Source organism: Rhincodon typus, chromosome 14 (genome assembly GCF_021869965.1).
Source record: "Rhincodon typus isolate 14 chromosome 14, sRhiTyp1.1, whole genome shotgun sequence".
Lineage (NCBI taxonomy): Eukaryota > Metazoa > Chordata > Chondrichthyes > Orectolobiformes > Rhincodontidae > Rhincodon > Rhincodon typus.
This window is the reverse complement of record NC_063345.1, coordinates 48560446-48581795: the sequence shown is the minus strand read 5'-3', so window position 1 is coordinate 48581795 and position 21350 is coordinate 48560446. Positions and strand designations below refer to the sequence as shown.

The 21350-nt window shown below is 38.6% G+C and overlaps 1 protein-coding gene across 6 annotated transcripts in view; it reads left to right on the top strand.

Moving 5' to 3' along the window:
- LOC109915162 (transmembrane protein 33-like) overlaps positions 1-21350 on the top strand; it is a 137943-nt gene that overhangs the window by 101839 nt on the left and 14754 nt on the right. For 3 of the 6 annotated variants that reach the window (XM_048605384.1, XM_048605385.1, XM_048605390.1), the window contains one exon: positions 12903-12986. The exons of 1 other annotated variant lie outside the window; for it this stretch is intronic. In XM_048605384.1, the coding sequence (XP_048461341.1) occupies positions 12903-12986 (84 nt within the window). Of the gene's footprint in view, positions 1-12902; positions 12991-16155; positions 16257-21350 lie in introns of those variants that run through there. 2 more of the 6 variants (XM_048605386.1, XM_048605388.1) reach the window with 2 other exon arrangements.

Sequence of the window (21350 nt, the reverse complement as noted above, 5' to 3'; positions counted from 1 at the left end):
GACAGTGGTGGAATAACTAAGATGATGGAAAAAAATTGGGGAAAAAAGTGAAAATTAAAGGTATATCTGAAAGTAAGAAGCAAGTCATTGTGGAGACATAATTGCAAAGTGACTTCATATGCAGTTCTTCATTTTAGTTTTATATTAATTCCTCCTGTGCATGTAATTTGCTTTGTTTATATTCATGACCTTAGTTTTGGACTCCACCAGATCATTTTTAAATTCAGTATAAAATTCTGTCAGGTTGCTCTATTCCACAGACTCCTTTACAACAATGCTTTCTCATTGCATAATATTACTCCAAAATAGCCTGTCCCCTAGTTAGTCCCTTGACATAGTTATGTGTAAAGTTACCAGGCATTCATTCCATGAGCTCATCCTCCTATTACTGCAAATTTGGTTTGCCCAGCCTACATGACCATTAAAGAACCAATGTTTTACTTATTACACTTGTTAAGCATGCTCTGATTTTGTGATGTATACTTTGCTCTATACAAAAACTACTGTTTTGGAGCTGAAGAACAACATTGGAGGCAGGACAGCAAGGATTCACTAAATTGGTCCTTGGGATGAGGAGATTGTTGCATAAAGAAAAATTAAATAAATTGGATCCTATTCTCTGGAGTATAGAAGAATGAGAGGTGATCTCATTGAAAAATACAAGATTATGAAGGAGGTTGATAGGTTAGTTGCTGAGAGATTTGATTCCACTAATTAAGGAATCTAAAACATGGGGACATAGTTTCAGGACAAGGGGCCGAAATAAGAAGAAATTTATTCTCTCAAAGACTTAAGTAAAGTGAATCTTTAGAATTCTCTACTGGGTATTGCATTGTTGAATATATTTAAAGCTGTACTGGGTATATTTTTGATGTCTCAGAAAATCAATGGGCAGGAAAGTGGAGTTGAAACCTTAGGTCACCAGTGACCATATTGAATAGCAAAGCAAGCTTGTTGGACATTGCTTTACTCTTATTTCTTGTGTTCACTCCAGTTTCACCTTTATGCTTGGCATGTTGATGCTCATTTTTGGAAGCATTTTTGAGGCTTTAAGGGTCAACTTTTATGGTGCATGTTGTTATGGACCAGGCCAGACCCCCCTCAAAATATTTCAAGAAGATAGCCTAGACCCTAACTTTTTCTTATTTTGAAGGTAGGTGTGAAGTGGGTGGTCCAGGTGTGAAGCAACTGGTCGAACCACTTGGCTTTAAGTAAAACAGTTTATTTAAACAGTACAGTTAAAACACAAACAAAGTAAAGTGGAATTTAGAATAACTTAACTATTGGAAAACTTAATTGACCTGATACAGTAATTATTTACAATTAACTGTTTGAATACAGTAACATCCCACAAACCTTGGCAAATAGGTAAACTCAAACACAGATTCTTACAAGCTGGAGGGAACAACATCCAGAAAGAGATTTCGGAGAAAGTCAGTCAGGAATTCTTTTACTGAAGCTTGCAACATTTCTGGTACTCCAAAACATCTTGTGACTGCTACAGCCCAAAAAGCAAGAAAAAGACCTGAACTGAGAGAACTGGCCAGTCCCCTTCCATTGTTAAATTGTTACTCTCTGGACTCTTCAGCACCTCTGTTGTTACAACCTGTCTTCAAATAAAACCAAGGACGAAAATAACGTTTTTAAAGTGACAGCATCATCGCAAGGTATATCATCAAATAATCATCACTCGTTCTGAAGTTTCTGCAGCTAACATTCTGCTTTCATTTAGTTCTGCTTCACTTGATGCACAAATGCACTATTCATCCAACTGGTCTACGTAAGTGTTTATGCTTCGTATAAGCCTCCTCACATATGAGTTACCTCTTTACACACTAATTTTGAAATTCTATATTCTTACCATACTCGTGTGCATGTCGAGGCACTGTTTAAATGCTTCAATGCTCTCTGCTTCAGTGGAGCATCCAGAACTAGAGACTGCACGGATTATTACGAAATCAAATTAATAAGTTAAGAAGAATATTTTTACACTCAGTGGCAACAATGTGAAATTCTCCATCAGGCATAGTGGTTGGAAGAGTTTCTCTCCAATCAACCTGTAAAATGCTTCATGATTTTGATTACCTTTTAACGTGTCTTTTCTTTGTGTTGAGACCATCATTATATTTTTCTTTTATTTTCTCATTTTTAGTTTGGAACTGTAAGTGCAATTGAGAATTTAATTTTGAATGGCAGCTTATTTATTTTTTAAAGAAGGAGGCAATAATGAAAGACTGATATTTGTTATTGGGAACTGGCCTGAAAAGAGAATGCAGATTAATTATTGCTCCATGAACATGGTAGACTATATGGTGCCGAGACATTATTATGCTTGCGGACTGGCAGCTGGTTAGATATTGAATTAGTCAATCAAGAGAGGACCGTTGCTGACTAGCCAAGCACAGGGCAGGTTGAAACAGAAAGCAAAAAACAAGGGACAGGAGGCAGTTGTGCCCGGGAAGATGTCAGAAGGGGAAGCTTTTTTGGTTTTTCTCTTTCTATTCATTTTCCTGTTATTGACTTGTTGGAAGCTCTGAGAAAAGAATCCCCAGTCATAAGAAATAGGTAAATCTCCAGTGGAATACGGAAGCTATTTGCATTGATCGGTAACTTTGGACTTTAAGCAAGATGTACAGTCCTACCCACCTATAATATAACCCATCACCAAAGGATTTCATGAAGGCCTAGTATTCATTGAAGCACTTATCTAACTAGCAAATGGCTATTCTGTATTTTTTTGTAATTCATCCCTTAAATCCCTTAAAACTGCCTGCCTGCCTATCAGTGTGCAGTGGGGGTTTATGATCAAAAGAAGATTGGGCTCAGGTTATAGATGTTAATTAGATTGCCTTGTTGCTTATCTTTGTTCTGCCAAAGTTACGTTATTATAATCAATTGTTAATTTTTATTTAAGTTATAAATTTGGTGTCCAAGTCTGGTTAGGATCAATTGGGCAATTATGAATGTCATTGAATGTTTTAAGGTCACTATGTTATGAATCCAGTGATAGCGAAGCTGATTTTGGATTGGCTTCTATTCCTGTGCTGTCACATTAGTCATTTCTTTCCAGGGTATGATCTGAGGTATTGAAATTTGCCTTTTTTTTTTCATCAAATCCTAATTCAGATAAATAATTATTTTGAAAAAATAAGTCTTCAAGGCAATATTTTACTGTGAAAGAGGATTTCATTACATGTGATTGAGGCATTTGAATTGTTAGGCTTTGGTTGATCTATTTAATATGTTACCACTGCTTTTTGTTTGAGTGCTTATGGAACACTGCATTTGTGGAACAAGTATCGAACAGATTTTACAAGCTGTGACCTGTGTTTTCTGTGGAGGTGAAATGTGTTAATTGCTATTTGTTTTACAGCAGGCAGGAAGAAGCCACAAGTTTCATCATGGAAAGTGAACAATGAATTTGATTGTTTGTGTTATTTGCCTGTTTTGTTTGTGATTTTCTGTTCAGTGTTTGGATTTTCTGTCAGTCTCTTTGAATTATAAGCACCTATTCCAGATGTATAGTGCAGTCAAGTCACTATTTTCTTTAATCTCGAAAGAAGAAAGTGAAAATATTTCGCCGCTTTTATTGTATGTGAGAAATCAAATGAGCAAAGAGAGTTTTCAATTGTGCATTTGGCATGTTTCCATTCAATACCAACACAGATGGCTCTGTTGTTGCAGTGGAAGCAGAAATACTACATTAATGTTTAAAGAGATTAAAAATCCTCTTGGCAGTAGTGACATATGTTACCACTTAATTGTTGCATTCGTTGCTTCTCCTGCTGTTAGAAAACCTGCAGTCATTTTGTCTGCTGCTTATAAAGTACTTTCAGTCTTTCATGTTCAAATCAAGCTTTCTAAAATCCTTGTTCCTTTTTTTTGTTTTGCTCGTGTATTTGTACATCTTATCAGATGCCAATAGCCTGTCACATTACTGCATGGCATAAGGAGGGCATTCATAGTACACAATATTGAAGCACGTGAACAACTAGCTAAGATGATGTACGTGAATTATGCCTGCACTACACAGAGTCATACAGCATGGAAACAGACCCTTTGGTCCAACTAGTCCATGCCAACCAGGTTCCCAAACTAAAGTAGACCCACTTAGCTGCATTTGGTCCATATCCCTCCAAACATTTCCTATTCGTGTACTTATCCAAGTGTCTTTTAAATGTTGTAACTTTACCTGCATCCACCACTTTCTCTGGCAGTTCATTCTACACACGAAACCACTCTCTGTAAAAAAAAAAGTTGCCCCTTGTGTACTTTTTTAAATCTTTCTCCTCTCACCTTAAAAATATGCCCCTTGTTTTGAACTCACACCCTAGGGAAAAGACCCTTTTCTATTCACCTTATTTATGCCCCTCATGATTTTATAAACCTTTATAAGATCATCCCTGAACCTCCTACGCTCCAGTGAAAGAAGTCCCAGCCTATTTTTATAACTCAGACCCTCTATTGCCAGCAAGATCCTGGTAATTTTTTTCTGAACCCTCTCCAACTTAATAATATCCTTCCTATAGCAAAGCAACCAGAATTACACACAGTACTCAAGAAGAGGCCTCCCCCACGTCTTGTACAACCTCAGCATTAGCTAAAAAAGTTTCATCTTGAACTAGTCCAACCTGACTCCCTACAAAGAAGTTTATCTTTAATTTTGAAAGTGAAATAAAAATGCACTTTATTCCACATCAGGTCCTTGAAAAAGTAAATGCTGTTCTTGATGTGACTCTTACAATATCAAAAGAAAAAAAGAACGCATTATTGGTATATTTGTTATAGCTCTGTTTTTTTGGTTGAGCTGTATTAAGTTATAATAATATTATTGACTAGTTGAAAATGGCCAAGATGTTTTGGTGCCAGCATTTAGTTTGTAAATTATTGGCATACTGAGGTATTTATGAAATGTGTAAAGCTTCATCAGTTAATGAGTGTTAAACCGTTAAGTGCTAGCATAATTGTTCTATTATACCATTTGGAATATTTCAACAATTAAGTGTGTCCCATTTCAACATTAAATGTTAGGCAGCCTTCCACTGTAAAGGTTAATGTACCCATTTTGCTCTTTCTGGATGCAAATCATGGTCACATAGAGGGCAAGGTATTTTCATATTAAGTTGATCAGTATGACATTTTCAAATGAGCGAAAAATGTGTAAAGTCTCAAGTCGAAAGGAAGAAAAGAATTATGTTTCAAGCAGTTCTTTTATACTAACTATATACTTCAATTTGTAAGATATATTGTCCTAGAATTTTTTTGAGGCCAAAGCTATTTTACAAACAACAACAGGCTGCTTAAGCTTCCAATGTGGTCGGCAGGACTTGCACGCTCATTTCAAGATGAAATTGCACTGACTACCACATTGGTCAGACATAAGTATTAGATTTTTTTGCAAATCCAAGTAACAGGGTGTCAGAGATAGTAGGAACTGCAGATGCTGGAGAATCTGAGATAACAAGGTGTAGAGCTGGATGAACACAGCAGGCCAAGGAGCATCAGAGGAGCAGGAAGGCTGACGTTTCGGGCCTAGACCCTTCTTCAGAAAACAGGGTGTCATGTCTGTTTGAGGCCTGCAGTGGAAAGCAACAGATCATAGACTGCCAAAAAGTTGTTTTTTTAATTGCCTGAATGTGGAAGCATGGAAGTGTCCCTTAAACTACTGCCCTCTGCTGGCTGTCATTGTCACTTGCCCTTGATTGCTCCTCAACAGCCATCACCCCAATCCTCCTATGCTTTCCGGACCTGATGTGTCAACCTCTTTTCTCCCTTCAGCAATGAGGTACATGGGAGCATCCAGCAGGTGTCAATAAGTCACCTATCTGATCAAGTGTATCCCGGGTGAGAAGCTAGGGAGGAAATTGCAGCACCCCTAGCAAAAATATTTGTATCATTTATAACCACGGGTGAGGTGCCGGAGGACTGAAGGATGAATAATGTTCTGCCTTTAAGAAAGGATGTAAGGTGAAGCCTGGGAACTATAGACCTGGTGAGGCTGATATCAGTGATGGGTAGGTTGTTTGAGGTGATTCCGAAAGATAGGATTTTCATGTATTTGGAGAGGCGAGGAATGATTGGGGATAGTCAGCATAATTTTGTGTGAGGGAAATCGTGCCTCACAAACTTGATTGAGATTTTTGAGGAAGTAACCAAAAAGATTGAGGGTAGAAAGGTCGACGTTGTTTACTTGGACTTTAGTAAAGCCTACGATAAGGTTTTGCATGGTGGACTAATTAGTAAAGTTAGATCATATGGGATTCAGGATGAGCTTGCCAATTAGATACAAAATTGGCTTTATGGTACGGGACAGAGGGTGGTGGTGGAGGGTTGTTTTTCAGACTGGAAGCCTGTGACCAGCGGTGTTCCACAAGGATTGGTACTAGGTCCACTTTTGTTTTTCATTTATATAAATGATTTGGATGAGAATGTAGGAGGCATGGTAAGTAAGTTTGGGGATGACACCAAAATTGTTGGTACAGTGGACAATGAAGAAGGTTATCTAAGATTACAAAGAGATCTTGATGAATTGGGTCAATGGGCGGAGGATTGGCAGATGGAGTTTAATTTAGATAAATGTGAGGTGGTTGCATTTTGGTAAAACAAACTTATATAATTAGGGCTTATATAATTAATGGGAAGTGTTGTAGAACAGAGAAATCTAGGGGTTCAGGTTCATAGTTCTTTGAAATTTGCATCACAGGTAGACAGGGTGGATGAGAAGGCATTTAGCATGGTTTCCTTCGTTGCTCAGGCCCTTAAATACATCAGTTGGGACATCATATTAAGGTTGTACAGGAAGTTGGTGAGGCCTGTTCTAGAGTACTGTGTGCAGTTCTACTTGCCCTGCTACAGGAAGGATGTTAATAACCTGGAGAGGGTTCAGAAAAGATTTACAGGATGTTGCAGAGAATGGAAAGTTTGAGTTATTAAAATAGGTTGGTTATGCTGGGACTTTTTTCCACTGGAGCATAGGAAGTTGAGGGATGACCTTATAGAGGTTTATAAAATCATGAGGGGCATGGATAAGGTGAACAGAAAAGGGCCTTTTCTCTAGGGTGGGGGTTTCAAAAATATGGGGCATATTTTTAAGGTGAGAAGAGAAAGATTTAATAAGGACATGAGGGGCAATGTTTTTACAGAGCGGTTGGTGTGTGGAATAAACTGCCAAAAGAAGTGGTGGATATGAGTACAGTTACAACATTTAAAAGACATTTGGTTAAGTACATGACCGGAAGGTATGGGCCAAACGCGGGGAAGTGGGACTAGTTTAGTTTGGGAACATGGTCGGCATGGACTAGTTGGACTGAAGGCTCTGTTTCCATGCTGTATGGCTATGACAAGAGGGTGAGCCCAAGATCAATACAGACAAGATATTGCATTTAATCCTGTGCCTGACTGGTAGCTGAAGATTTTTGGTTCGTCTCTTATTAAATCCCTTTTCAATTGTATATTTGCTCCAAGCATGTCATACCTACCTCACCGTGGAATCTTGCTAATGATCACAACAGAGTGTGCCGTTGTTTCTTCTTGTGCAGAATGCCCATTCAATTTTCCTCTAAGGCTTGCTTAAGCTATATATATTTTATTAATTCAAGTCCTCCGCTAGCCTAAATGTACTCAGGACATAAGCTATGTATAATTTCCCTGTATGGATTTGCAGAATGATGTTGCATCGCATGAAATAATTAAAGTAATTGAATAAGTTTTTATGAAAAGGGAATACTAATTATAAAAGTAGACATGGGGAATAAACACAAAGTTGTTCAGAGACAAAGTGAATGAACAGAATTTGCTATAGATACTTTTTAACCCCATTGTGTTCTGCAAAAGTTCTTTTGTCTTGATTTGGTTGGCTATTAGTTGTGTAGATGAAGTAACTTGCAATATTACCTCATCTATGGCAGTGGCAGTAGTATTAGGACATAAAGCATTGAAGTCCAACCATGCCAATCTCTAATTCTGGCCTTTATTTAGACGAAAAATGTGACTTTTAGGACTGGCAATCGAGCACTTATAATATGGATCCCTTCTCAAAATTAAATGATTGAACCTGCAAAGGAAGAGGAAAAAGAGATGAATAAAATATGTATTAAACTCTAGAGTAAACTATAGATGGAGATAAAATTTAACAGCAAAGTAGTCATATTATGGAAGTGAAAAGTGGAAAAGATGGGCGTAAGAAAAATGAATGGGTATTTTAATCAATCATATAATATTGAGACAGGATTCAAACTACTTCAAACTACTATTTGATCAGATTGCTGCGAGAGCTGGAGTTGTTATAACACCTATTTACCTAGGTTGTGGTCTGACAGTCACAGGAATTTAAAATATTCTTATGTACAAGGCAAAGCCATTATACCTAATAAAAATGATATTCTACCTAATTGTTTCTTTTAAATTTAAGGCAAAGGCTATGTATATATCTTAAACATAGATGACACGTTTTAGATTTCACAGAACTTAATAATAAGAGTAATTTGATTCTCAAATCTGTAACAAAATGAATGCTACAGACCATGCTTTTGTCAGTCTGGAATCAATTGAAAATCATGTAGAGCAGTTCAGCATATTAAGAATAAAAACTTCAACCATATGACTTAGTTTTCTTGTTTGTATCTAGTAGTGTGAAGGCTAAGTAAGTTACCCACACTTTCATATGTAATGAAAATATATTGTGCTGTTTGATTTTTGTCACTCCTATTAATGAAACTAATTGCTTTTCAAGCAGAAGTATTGCTTCAAACCCAACTGAGTTCAATAGTATGAAAGTTCCCTCCGTTACCTATAAAGATTCCACGTGAAATAAAGTTAGGTAGTTTTCTGTAGCTGCGCGGCAGAAAACTGTCCCTAATTTAGCACTAATTAGTAATCTCACACAGAGAGGTCACAGGACTGCTGATATTTGACGTGCAAGAATATTGCATGAACACAGTTCAGATGGTCTGCTGAGTTTGGGATTGAGGTATGTTGCTGAATAGAACAGAGGGAACTTTTTTCTGTATCTAGCTATGAGTGCTTTATGTTAACACTAAATGCCAGAAATACAAAGAGTTCACTCTCCTCAACCAACATCTTCCATCTTGATGAGCATGAAATTTTAAAGAAACTGACATTTTCCCATTTCTTTGTGAATAGCATTTTTGAACAGGTCGGTATATTTGGTGTATTTTGTTGTAAAAGCATTGTTAGTCTGAAGACATTTGTCACAGGAAACATAGCAAACTAATGAATGCACAGAATTTTGTATTATTTTAATAGTAGAGGAAAATTGTATAATTTGCTTAATATGCACATACTATTTTTAAAGTTACCATTTACACATTTGAGAGCACATGTATTGTAAAGACTGTGTCTTTTTATTTTTCTATATTTTTGATTGTGGACTTTTTGTTGGGAAAACAGCTTTTTGTAAAAACAAAGGATTTATTGATAGATTGTGGCACTTTATGAAAACAAGTAACCTGACACTCACTCATTTTAACTATTGTTTACACAGCTGCTGGTTCAAGCAGTTTTGGTAGATTTGCAGACCAGCTGGAGTCGAGGATTGTGTACAAATGGCAATTCAGCCAGCAACAAGTGGCTAATTGGTCTGTGGACTAGTGACCAGTTAACAGTGCCTGTCAACAATTATGTGATTGGCTCCAAGTAGTTAAACAGTTTGCAGCTGTGAGCAAGATGGTGAGAAGCCATCAGATCTTCACAAGCTCAGGAGCTGTCTGTTCTCTGCAGTATTAAAACATTTCAAGCCTGAAGCAAACCAGTTTATTCTTTAGTAGTGGTAGCTGTAAACTGACTTGTATTGAATGTCCGAGTCTTTTTTTATATGTGTGAGTCAGTCACCCTGTGCCTCCAGCAACCCATGAAATCATCTAGAGAAGAAAAATCAAGAATCAGCATTCTGATTATCTCTAGAATCATCCTGACAAATCTTGTGAACACGGATCACTGAACTGCCTTCTCAGTCTTTCCTTCTGCCCACAACACCCATGTTTTATTTTTGTCCGGTCTGTGTCTGTCTGTATATATGTGTGAGGGGCGGGGTGAGTTTATAAGAGGATTAGCGTTCTAATTCATAGAGCTATGTGCAAATAGTTGTTAACATGTAGCTATAGTATTTATTTCTAATAAATAGTAATTCTTAGAAAGCATGGACCAGGTCTCTGTACTTGACTATCAACCTAGGTCTGAAAGTAAGGTAAATTGGGAAATCTGCATACTTTCAAAATCTTTTACTGTTTGACTCCAGCAATAGTGGAGCTTGATTTCCAGTGCTCTTCCCCAACAAAGTGTGATAGTACTAAATAAAAACTGAGGAGAGGTCACTCGACCCGAAAGATTAGGTCTGATTTCTTTCCACAGATGCTGCCAGACTTGCTGAGCCTGTTCAACAATTTCCATTTTTGTCAAAGTGTGACAAAATTGTGCTTTCCACATTTAAATAATGCAGGTTGGTGAAAAGAATATTGGTGGGATTTTTTTGGGGGAAAATGGAGCAGCTGATCCAAAACCACCAGTTTAGCACATATTCCTAAATTTAAAATTGCCTCCAATGTTTTTGATTTATGAGAAACCACTACAAAATGATCTAATGCAGGAGATTTCTTTTGCAAAATAAAACCACAATCCTGTTCCATAGGGTGTGCAATTCTGAACTATAGATGTGAGAGGAAATGTTCTCATGGGCCTGATACTAACTCAAAAATGTCAAGTGGTTTTGGCCGAGTTAAAACTCCATCCATCTGCCTAAACTAGTAAGGTTCTGCTATGAAGACAATTGCATATATTAAATAGGTGACCCTTTATTCTTAGACTGTGCACTCAGATCCAACCTCTCCATGAAGGGAAACACCCTATCAGCATTTACCCTGTCAGGCCTCTTAAGAATCCTATATGTTTCAATGAGATCACCTTTCATTCTTCTAAACTCCCGTTAGAAGCGTCCCAACCTGTTTAGCCCTTGCTCATAAGACAATCCCACTGTGCTGGGGACATCCTAGTGAACCTTATATGAACTGCCTCCAATGGAATGATATCTTTCCCTTTAGGGGTCCAAATCTGCTCACCAGCACCTTGTATAGTTGCAGTAAGACTTTCCTACTCTTATACGCCAACCCCACTGAAATCCATGCAAACATTCCATTACCCTTCCTGATTACGTGCTAAACCGGTGTGTTAGCTTTCTGTGTTTCGTGCACAAGTACCTCACATCCCTTTGTGTAGCAGCTTTCTGCAGCTATTTTACAATTAAATAATTCGCCATTCTTTTGTTCTCCCCTGTAAAATGAACAACTTCACAATTTGCCACATTATATTCCATTTGTCAACTTATTGCTGACTTACTTAATCTATCAGTATCTCTCTGTAAACTGTTTGTAACCCTCTCACAACCTGCCTTTCCACCTTCTTGTCTTGTTGTCCGCAAATTTGGCTATAGTTTCTTCCAGGTCATATATTGTTAGAGACAAAATAACTGCAGATGCTGGAATTGTAAATAGTTCTGGCCTTGGTGAGACGTGGAGGGATTAATTACAATGGCCGTGGATGCCACAGCAGATAATGGTGATGCATGAGAATGGAAGTAGTGACATGTCCACATTGAGTAGAAAGCACGGGACAGGAATGGCTAGTAGTTTTGGATGGCCAGATGGTTCGAGACACTTGCATGTACATAATGCATGCAGTAATGAGAGTGTAGTCAGTGACCATTGATTGTAAAGGTTGCCTTGTGATTTTAAAGTTGTGCAGAGAGGATAATGGCACTTGCCCTCACAGAGTGCAGAAGATCATGGACCTTTATCCTGCACTGTTGGATATCCCTTCTGATTTCGGACACTGCATGGACTCGGGCTGGCTTTGTCTGTACTTTGGCCTCCAGTGGCAGTCTGAAGGGAAAAGGATAATTCCCCCGAACCAACGTTTCCTGATTCCTGTCCGTGACAAAGTGCGCGCTTTCCTTTGTGCCACAACGTTGATCAACACAATCTTAGGACCAGTTCCTGACTTTTGACATCGAAATATCGGTATGCTTTAAATATGGTAGGAGCAGCATGAATGTTAGATGGTCCCAGCAGTGGCAAGCAGTTCTGCTTCTTCAACTGTGTTTTGCCCGAGAAAGACGCTTAAGAGCCCAATCAAACAATTACTGAGGTGATGAGCAGAAGATAGTGATGGAAAAGTCACTCAATAGTGTAGCACATTGGCTGCCATGGATCTTATTTGGTGATACATTTTAACTGAAAATGGGAAAATTCTGCCCAGATGTCCTCATGAAGTGCAGTGATGCACTCATTGAGATGATGGCAGTTTGTTTTAGCCAAAATATCAATTGTATTAATTCAACTAAGTTAATATAATGATATTGAATATAAATAATTGTTTTGCGGTGAAATAAATCAGCTTAAGACTGATCAAACCTCATTAAGTGTATGCTCGGGGAAACTGAAGCAGTGTGTTGAAAAGACATGGATGTTCAAATTAGGTCACTAGGAAGTATCAACCATACTCCTATCTCATAACTCAATTCCTATATTGCACATAAGCAATGTGAGTCACCTCCCCTAAAAGATCATTTAGTGAAGATATCTAAAAGGAAGAGCATGACTAATTATTGTATGAGCTGGTTAAGAATTGATTTATACCATTTTGCTTGCATTATATGCAAGTTTGGGAAATTAGTAATATCACCTGCAGGATTTAAAAATACTGTTTTATGAATGTGTAAGGAAAAGGGACAAGTAAATTTTGTTTACTTCACTCAATTACTTCAGTCTATTTGTCAGTACTTCGTTTAGGATTCTGATAACAGCTGAAAGTGTCTGATGCATCACCTTGATCGTAATTTTTATGTTCTAAGTTATTAAATTGTCAATCAGATAACTGTGTTTGTTTCACAGAGGCCGGGCTCATTTATTCCTCCCCTTTTTCTACTATCGTTTCCTGACCCTAAGGTATGCATCTCGAAGGAATCCCTACTGCAGGTAGGTAAAATGTTTACCCATCTCCTCCATTGTTTGTAGGCTTGAATACAGTAATAATTATTACCAAAACTACTAAATACATGAGTAGGTATGGGATTTGGATTGTATTTGGATAATGTTGAAGGTAACCTAAGCGTTACAAAGTTTTCAATTCTTGGTAACTCTATCCAGTACAATAAAGTCACTCTTTAAAATCTGCATTACAGATAATATAAGTTGTTTTGCTGGATACGTATTAATGCAATATATTATTCCATAGTCAAAAATTATAAGAATAGTAATTATGTATTATTAGTGTCAAATTATTTGTACTACATTTTAATTCACTAGTAATTTATCAGTGAATAAGTGCAGAAATTTAACTTGTTTTTGATCACCTAAGTTTAAGTAATTCATTTGTGTCTAAAGTAACTACTAAATAATTTGCGTGGTACAGTGAAATAAAAACACCTTTTACCTTTTATACCTCCTAAGCATCATATCTGTACTACATTGCACATTATCAGGAATTTCATTCAAAGAAGTTACTCTTCTCTTTCAGCTGGCTGCAGCAAGTTTTCTCATGCCATTTCCTTACACCCAAACCTTTTTAAAAAATGGTTTTCATATCTTTGTACTCCTCATAAAAGCAAATTTAGTGTGTACAAACATAATTCCACAGTGAGCCCATAGAACCTCTTCAAACACCGTAATGTATGTCAGTTAAAATGACACACAAATTGTCAGCTGTGCATACTGTAACTGAACACTTGTAGTGATTTCCTTGGGTGATCTTACTTGTGTTTGATCTCTTTTTCCTTAATGACTGTTAATTGGCTAGCATCAATGTTGAGAATGGAATAGATTTGATACACCCATTCTGTCTGCTCACTATCCAACAGCACACATTCTTTTTGGTAGCTTGGTGAAACTTGGCCTCATTTGTTCAATAAAAATATATAGTTGATGAACTGATGGAATGACCACTAGGGCATCACCTCCCCAATAAATTGATATTAAATCTGGTGAGATAAGACTAAAGAATATGGCACTGGTAAGAAAATGATCTAATCTACAAGCATTAACATTTAGATTACTTGAAATTAAGGAAAATGTTAAATCTGGTAGTGCAGTTGTATTACTAGTGCATGGTTCTTCTCTGGAATTTTAACGAATGGGCAAAAAAGGATGTAACACAAAGTATCATCATAGAAGAAGAAGAATACACTAAGTCTATCAAGAAAATTAAGATCACAGTGAAGTAAATTTGCATGTTGGCAAACCTGATTCTTGCTGTCTGAGGTTTTAAAATAATTCTGGTGTATTCCACTGGTTTCTACTGAATGAATATAGCTGTGTGCAGCTTTGGTAACTTTCATACTTTTGCCATCCTTTCCTGTGACCTGAGGACAGTCTTATAACTTTCTTCTACCCCTTGACCTTTTCTGTTTTAGGCTTCAAATGTGCTCCTTCACAGCTTTCATTCTAGCTTTGTAATATTCCTGGGTCTGCAACCTCAGGTTGAAATGTTTCTGTGACTGTTGCTTTCCTTTAGTGTAGCTATGCCTCATGGTGCCTGTTTGCCAAGGTGCTAATGCTGGATTGGAGCTGTAAGTACTCTTTTTATAAAAGCTCCTGGCTTCCCCTGGCTGTAATTTTTCCTTGCCCACCAAGGGTTTTAATTTTACTTATGGACACCCAATGTTAATTTGCTATCCAGCTGAGCACTTACTCAGGACACTCTTGCAGATGTCGGGCACCCAATGCAACCTTTTAACAGCCTTGGAGTGACTAAATACTTCAAGGGAATCGCAAACACTGTCCTGCTGCTCCATGCCTCTTACCAGTTTGAAACACTTTTTACCGTCAGTTGTAGATTCTGTCTTGATGAATGTTGCCACCAGGTTTTCTTCTGTAGAGTTCTTTTAATTTTAATCAATTCCTGCTGCTAACTGCAAGAACAGGTTTCCTAAAGCTGCGTCTGAAGAAAACTTCAAATATCCGCCATAGTCAGTTTGAGTTTGTGTTGTGAGGCTGCCAAGTGGAATCTGCACTGCTGCTCACCATGTGATATGAGGATCTCGGCGCTGTTGCTCAACATGTGATGGGTTTACTGCCACCCTTCTTTAGAATAGGGGTCTACAAGGGGGCATGTTTGGTCTAGTGTGGTAGATGCAAACCACTGGCGAACAAAAAGCGGCTTTTTTTTATTCATTTTGGTTTTGGATGTGAGTGTCACTGGCTAGGGCAGCATTCATTACCCATTCCTAAACATCCTGGAGAAGGCAGTGGTGAGCTGCCTCCTTGATTTGCTGCGTGCCTCAGTGTGTTGGCACACCCACGGTGCTGTTGGGCAGGGAGTTCTAGGAATTCTAGCCTTCAACAGTGAAGAACCAGCAATACAGCTCCAAGTCCAAAATGATGTATAGCTTGAACGGGAACTTGCAAGTGGTGATTTTCCCAATCATCTGCTGGCCTTGTCCTTCTGGTCAGTAGAGGTTGCAGGTTTGCAAGGTGATGTTGAAGACCTTGGTTCTTTACTGCAGAGCATCTTGTATAGTGGCAGCAATCTACATTGCTGGTGAAGGATCTGCATGTTGAAGTAGTGAATGTGGTACTAATCAAGCGGGCTGCTTTGTCCTGGATGGTGTCAAACTTCTTGAGTGTTGTTGGAGCTGCATTCATTCAGACAACTTGGGAGTATTCCATCATAATCCTGACTTGTGCCTTGTAGATTGGACAGGTACTGGGGAGAAGTAGAGACTGTTTGTTTATTCACCATAAAATTCCTTGTCTCTGACCTGCTGTTGTAGAGACAGTATTTGTGTGGCTGGTGGAGTTTCTGGTCAATGGTAACTCCCACAATCTTAATGGTGGGGGTTTCACCAATGGTAATGCTACTGAATGTCAATGAGCATTGGTTAGATTCTCTTTGTAGATGGTCATTGCCTGGCAAGTGTGTGTAACAAATGTTACGTGCCATTTATCAGCCAAAGTGTGAGTGTTGTCCAGGTCTTGCTGATTTGGACATGGACTGCTTTAGTATTTCAGAAGCCATGAACTGTGCAATCATCAGCAAGCATCCCCCTTCTGACTTTTTATGGAGGGAATCAGCTGAAAATAATTGGACATAGGACAGTATTCTGAGGAGCTTCTGTTGAGTTGGCTTTTTTTTATTATTTGTTCACAGGATGTGTGTATTGCTCCCTGAGATAGTGGTGGATAATAAATACTGGTTCAGAGAGTCAGTCACATTGCTGTGCATCTGGAGTTACATATAGTCCAGACCAGGTAAGGATTGCACATTTCCTTCCCTAAAGGACATCCGTGAACCAGTTGAGTTTTTACAACAATTGACAGTGGCTACACAGCCACAATTGGATGAGCTAACTATTCTAGATCTTTCTTGAATTCAGATATCAGCATCTAGCATAACAGGATTTGAAGCAGGTTCCCCAGAACATTAACTTGATGACCTGGATTATTATTCTCATGTCATTACCACAACATCACTGCCTACCTCTTCCAGAATCAACAATCATCTTCCTTTATATAACTTCATCCAGCAAAGAGTTTTCCCTGATTCCCATTGTCTCCAGTCTTGCTAGCTCTCCTTGATGCCTTACTGCATCAAATGTTATCTTAATGTTAAGAGCAGTCCCTCCCACTTCACCTCTGGAATTCAGCACTTTTGTCCTTGTTTGGACTAAGGCTGTAATGAGGTCAGGAGCCTGGTGGAAACAAACTGAGCATATGAGCAGATTATTTGTTTGTATACCACTGAATAGCATTGTCGAAGACCCTTTCCATCACTTTGCTGATGATTGAAAGTCAACTGATAGCACGGTAATTGGCCAGTTTGGATTTGTCCTGCTTTCTGTGCACAGGACATCCCGGGTAATTTTCCACTTTGTCAGGTAGATGCCAGTATTGTAACTATTCTGGAACATGTACAGACTAGAGATGCTTCTAGTTCTGGAATACGTGACTTCAGTACTATTGCCACAATATTGTTAGAGCCCATAACCTTTTGTCATTTCCTGGTGTCATGTGGAGTGATTTGAATTGGTTGAAGACTGGCATCTATAATGCAGAGGACCTCGGGATGAGGATGAGATGGATCATCCACTTGGGACTTGTGGCTGAAGATGGGATGCAAATACTTTAGCCTTATATTTTCCAGTGATACCCTGGACTCTTCCATAATTGAAGAAAGGGGTATTTGTGGAGCTGCCTCCTCCAGTGAGTTGTTTATTGTCCACCACCATTCATGACTGGATATGGTAGGACTGCAGAACTTAGATCTGATCCATTGGTTGTGAAGTTGCTTACCTCTGCCTGTTGCTCTGCTGTTTGGCACACAACTAAACCTGTGTTGAAACTTCACCAGATTGACGTGTCATTTTTTTTGGTAAGCTTGGTGCTGCTCCTGGCATGACCACCTGAACTTGACATTGCACCAAGGTATATTTCCCAGCTCAATTGTAGGAGAGAGTGAGGGATATGCAAGACCACTTGGTTAATGATTGTGGTTGAACACTATTATGCTACTGCTGATGGCCCAAAGACCCTCATGGATGGCCAGTATTGAGTTGCTAGATTTGTTCGATATGTCTCATTTAGTATGGTAGTAGTGTCACACAACATGACGTATAGTCTCAGTTGAAGATGGGACCTGGTCTCCTCAAATCTGTGTCATGATCACTCCCACGCAAACATCTGCGACAAGTAGATTGGTTAGGACAAGCTCAACTAGATTTCTTTCTCTCATTAATTTCCTCACCACTTAACAAGATATAGTTTTTTGCATGGTTGGACCAAAGTACAGTGCAACTGAAATGATAAACACTGTCACCGAGACTATGAAAGATGCCTGGATGGTAGATCTTTCTCTGCGATCCTCATCTGTTCTCTCACCAGGTCCACAATACATCATAATGGATACTGCTTCAGGCACAATGAAAATATCTCTGCATCACTCTGAAGATTTTATTAAATTAGCCTGAAGATTTTATTAAACTCCACACCTACGGTTGCCCGAGGCTGGAATCGAACCTGGGTCCCTGGGTCCCCGGCGCTGTGCTAACCCACTGAGCCACCATGCTGCCCCTTAGAGGCAAGCGGAGGATGTAATGTACATCATGTACTGAAATTATTTCTGAAGTTAGTGGAATCATTTTTGTTTTTGAATGGGAAGAAGGCTATCAATCAGGAAAGGAACAGAGTGGGAGAGAGAGGATGGAAACCTAGTTACCCCTGATTTGGTGATGACCATTTGAAAGAAATCTAAAAATCTATGAAGTTAGCTTTGGCATGAATACATTTGATAACTCGCTCAGAAAAATTTTGTGGCAGGCACTGCCTAAGGGCTTAGGCAATGCTGTGAAACCAGTGCTAGGATATTCCTATAAGAATGTAGATTAGGAATGTGGGGGACAACTAGTGTCATAGCTGACAGCATAGCAGTTACATTGTACTGGACAAAGAGGTTCCATTATGAAACAGTTTGGAAAATGATTGCAGCAACAGTCTGAACTTCAAAATTTGAGAAAAAATATTTGACACATCTGTGAACTCCATACATTCACAGCAACAAGCTGAGAGAACCATCTGAGACGTGTGAATTTCATGCAGTCAAGGAGTAAATAAGTCAAGTTACACATGCAGTTTGAATCTTTTAAGCATCCGTTACATGTCACTTTAAAAAATATAGTTTGTGCCAAGGAGTAATTAGTGAATAGTGAGTCATTGAATTTCCAAAAGCAGCAGATGGATTATTTGCATGACTGTGAACAGGAGACATTATCTACAACACACACCATCCATTGCCCAAAGTGGAAGCAAATGGAAAGCAACAGTCTGAATCTGTTGCAGTACATCTTGCAAAAGCGAAAATACCTAGTTTTAGATCTTAAATCTAATCTTTATTATCCAGTTAAACTGGTGTAATTCCATTACAGTGCCTGATATTTTCCATGAATCAGTGATGTAACATATTAGGAAAAGTTAAGCAAAGGAAGTCTACGATATGACGTGGAAAGGGGGAAAAGCCAGATCAGAGTCTGGCTGACTTGATGACCAGTGGTGGTCTCAAAACCATAGTGAATTCTTTTGACTTGTTTAGCAAGGAGAATTCCTGTGCATATTGGTCAATGCTGGACTAACACCTCAGATTGCAAGCATTTTTTAAAAATTCATTCATGGGATATGGTTATCGTTGACTGAGCCAGCACTATTCCCCATCCCTAATTGCCCAGAGGGCAATTAAGAGCCATCTCCGTTGCTATAGCCTGTAATTACGTGCAAGCTAGGCCAGGTAAAGTTGGCAGATTTTCTTCCCAAAAAGAAACAAAGTAAGTGGGATTTTATCACGATTGACAGTGGTTGCATAGTTGCCATTAGATCAGCTTATTTATCCTAGGTAGTTATATAAACCGAATTTTTCCATTTGCACCAATGTCCCCAGAATATTATCGATCATTGACCTACTTCAGCCCCAAGGCCTTTCAGCCTATCTGATCTGCTCCGCTATTCAATGAAATCATGGCTCATCTGATCATTCTCAACTTCACATTCCTGCCTTTTTTCCAGTAACCCTCAATTCCCTTACTGATTCCCATACTAAAATCCTCACAACCTTGAATATACTTAATGACCCAGCCTTACATCCCTATGCAGTGAAGAATTCCACAGATTCACAATGCCCTTAGAGAAGACATTCCTCCTCATCTGTGTCTTAAATGTGCTGCTCTGTCACCAGGGGAAACAACCTCTCTGCCTGTACCCTATCAAGCAACCTAGAATCTTGTACATTTCAATAAGGTTGCCTCTCATTTTTCGATATTCCAATGACTGCAGCCCCAACCTACTCAACTTCCCCTCATTAGGAAATGCCTCCATGCCCAAGGTCAACCTCTGGACTGCTTCTGTTGCCAGTATACCTTTCCTTGATAAAGGGACCAAATCCGTTCACAATATTCTAGATCTAGTCTAACAAGTGCATTGTACATCTTAGCAAGACTACCTGTTTTTTAAGCTGTCTACCTTTTAAAACAAAGGCCTAAATGCCATTCTATTCCCTGTTACCTGCTGAATGTGGATGCCAATTTTTTGTGATTTGCACAATGACCCATTAATCTCTCTGTGCTGCAGCGCCCCTGCAGTCTATCTCCATTTAAATAACATTCAGCTCCTCTTGTTTTTTCCTGCCAAAGTGTATAATGCACATTTTCTAACATTATAGTCCATCTTTCAGTTTTTATATTCCATCTTCTAAGTTTTTGCCCATTCACTTAACCTGTCCTTCTGCAGATTTTGTCTCATCCTCACCACTTGCCATCCACCTAATTTTATATCAACCAAAAAATTGACAATGCATTCACTTTCCTCATCCAAGTCATTTTTAATATATGTATATGGTAAATAATTGTGACCCCAGCACTGATCCGTTTGGCACTCCACTAGTTACAGATGGCCATCCTGAAAGTGCACTCATTATTCCAATTCTGTCTTACATTGCTAATAGACTACCTCCAACACCATGAGCATTTATGTTATTGAGTAGCCTTGTGTGCATTATCTTATTGAATGACTTTTAGAAATCCAAATATGTTATGTGTTGGTTCCTCTTTATTTATTCTGCTTGTTACATTCTCAAAAGAATTCCAACAAATTTGCCAGACATGATTTCCCCTTTGTTGAGCCATGTTTACCGTAATTGATTAGATTATGTACTTCTAAATGCTTTGCTATTACATCCTTTTATAAAAGACTCTAACAACATTTTCCCAACGACAGCTGCTGAGCAACCTGGCCTAAACATTCTTCTTCCCTAGAAGTTACAGTCATATTCAGGCTGTGGAATAAGAGCATGATTCTGGGGTGTGAGCCAGTACAGGCACCAACGTATGCATTAATAGCAGGAGTAGGTCACTCTGCTGCTCGGTCCTGCTCCATCATTTAGTAAAATCATGGTTAATCTGTAAGCACAATTAACTGTATGATGCTATAACACAAGGCAGAAAGTAGTTTACATGAAATGAATCAATCATTCAATGAAAAACACAATTGCTTAGTGGGTAAATAATCAGTTGTTACAGTCAGTGATGCAAATACTCAGCATCAGCTCCTGTATTTATTTTCTGTATTTGGAGAGAAGACCTCAGCTGGAGAACAAGGCCTGAACACCACTCTTGTTCGTTTACAGCAGTACTAGTCCCATACAGCTCAAGCCTGATCACCTGGAATACTAGTCCTGTGACGTTACCACTAAGTCACCACCACCTCTAAACTGTAAATTGCTTTTGGAAAACAAAGAAATCATAAATTTTGTGCATGCTCCCTGTGGGAGCTTGTTTCATGATAACTAATTAAATAATAGATGGC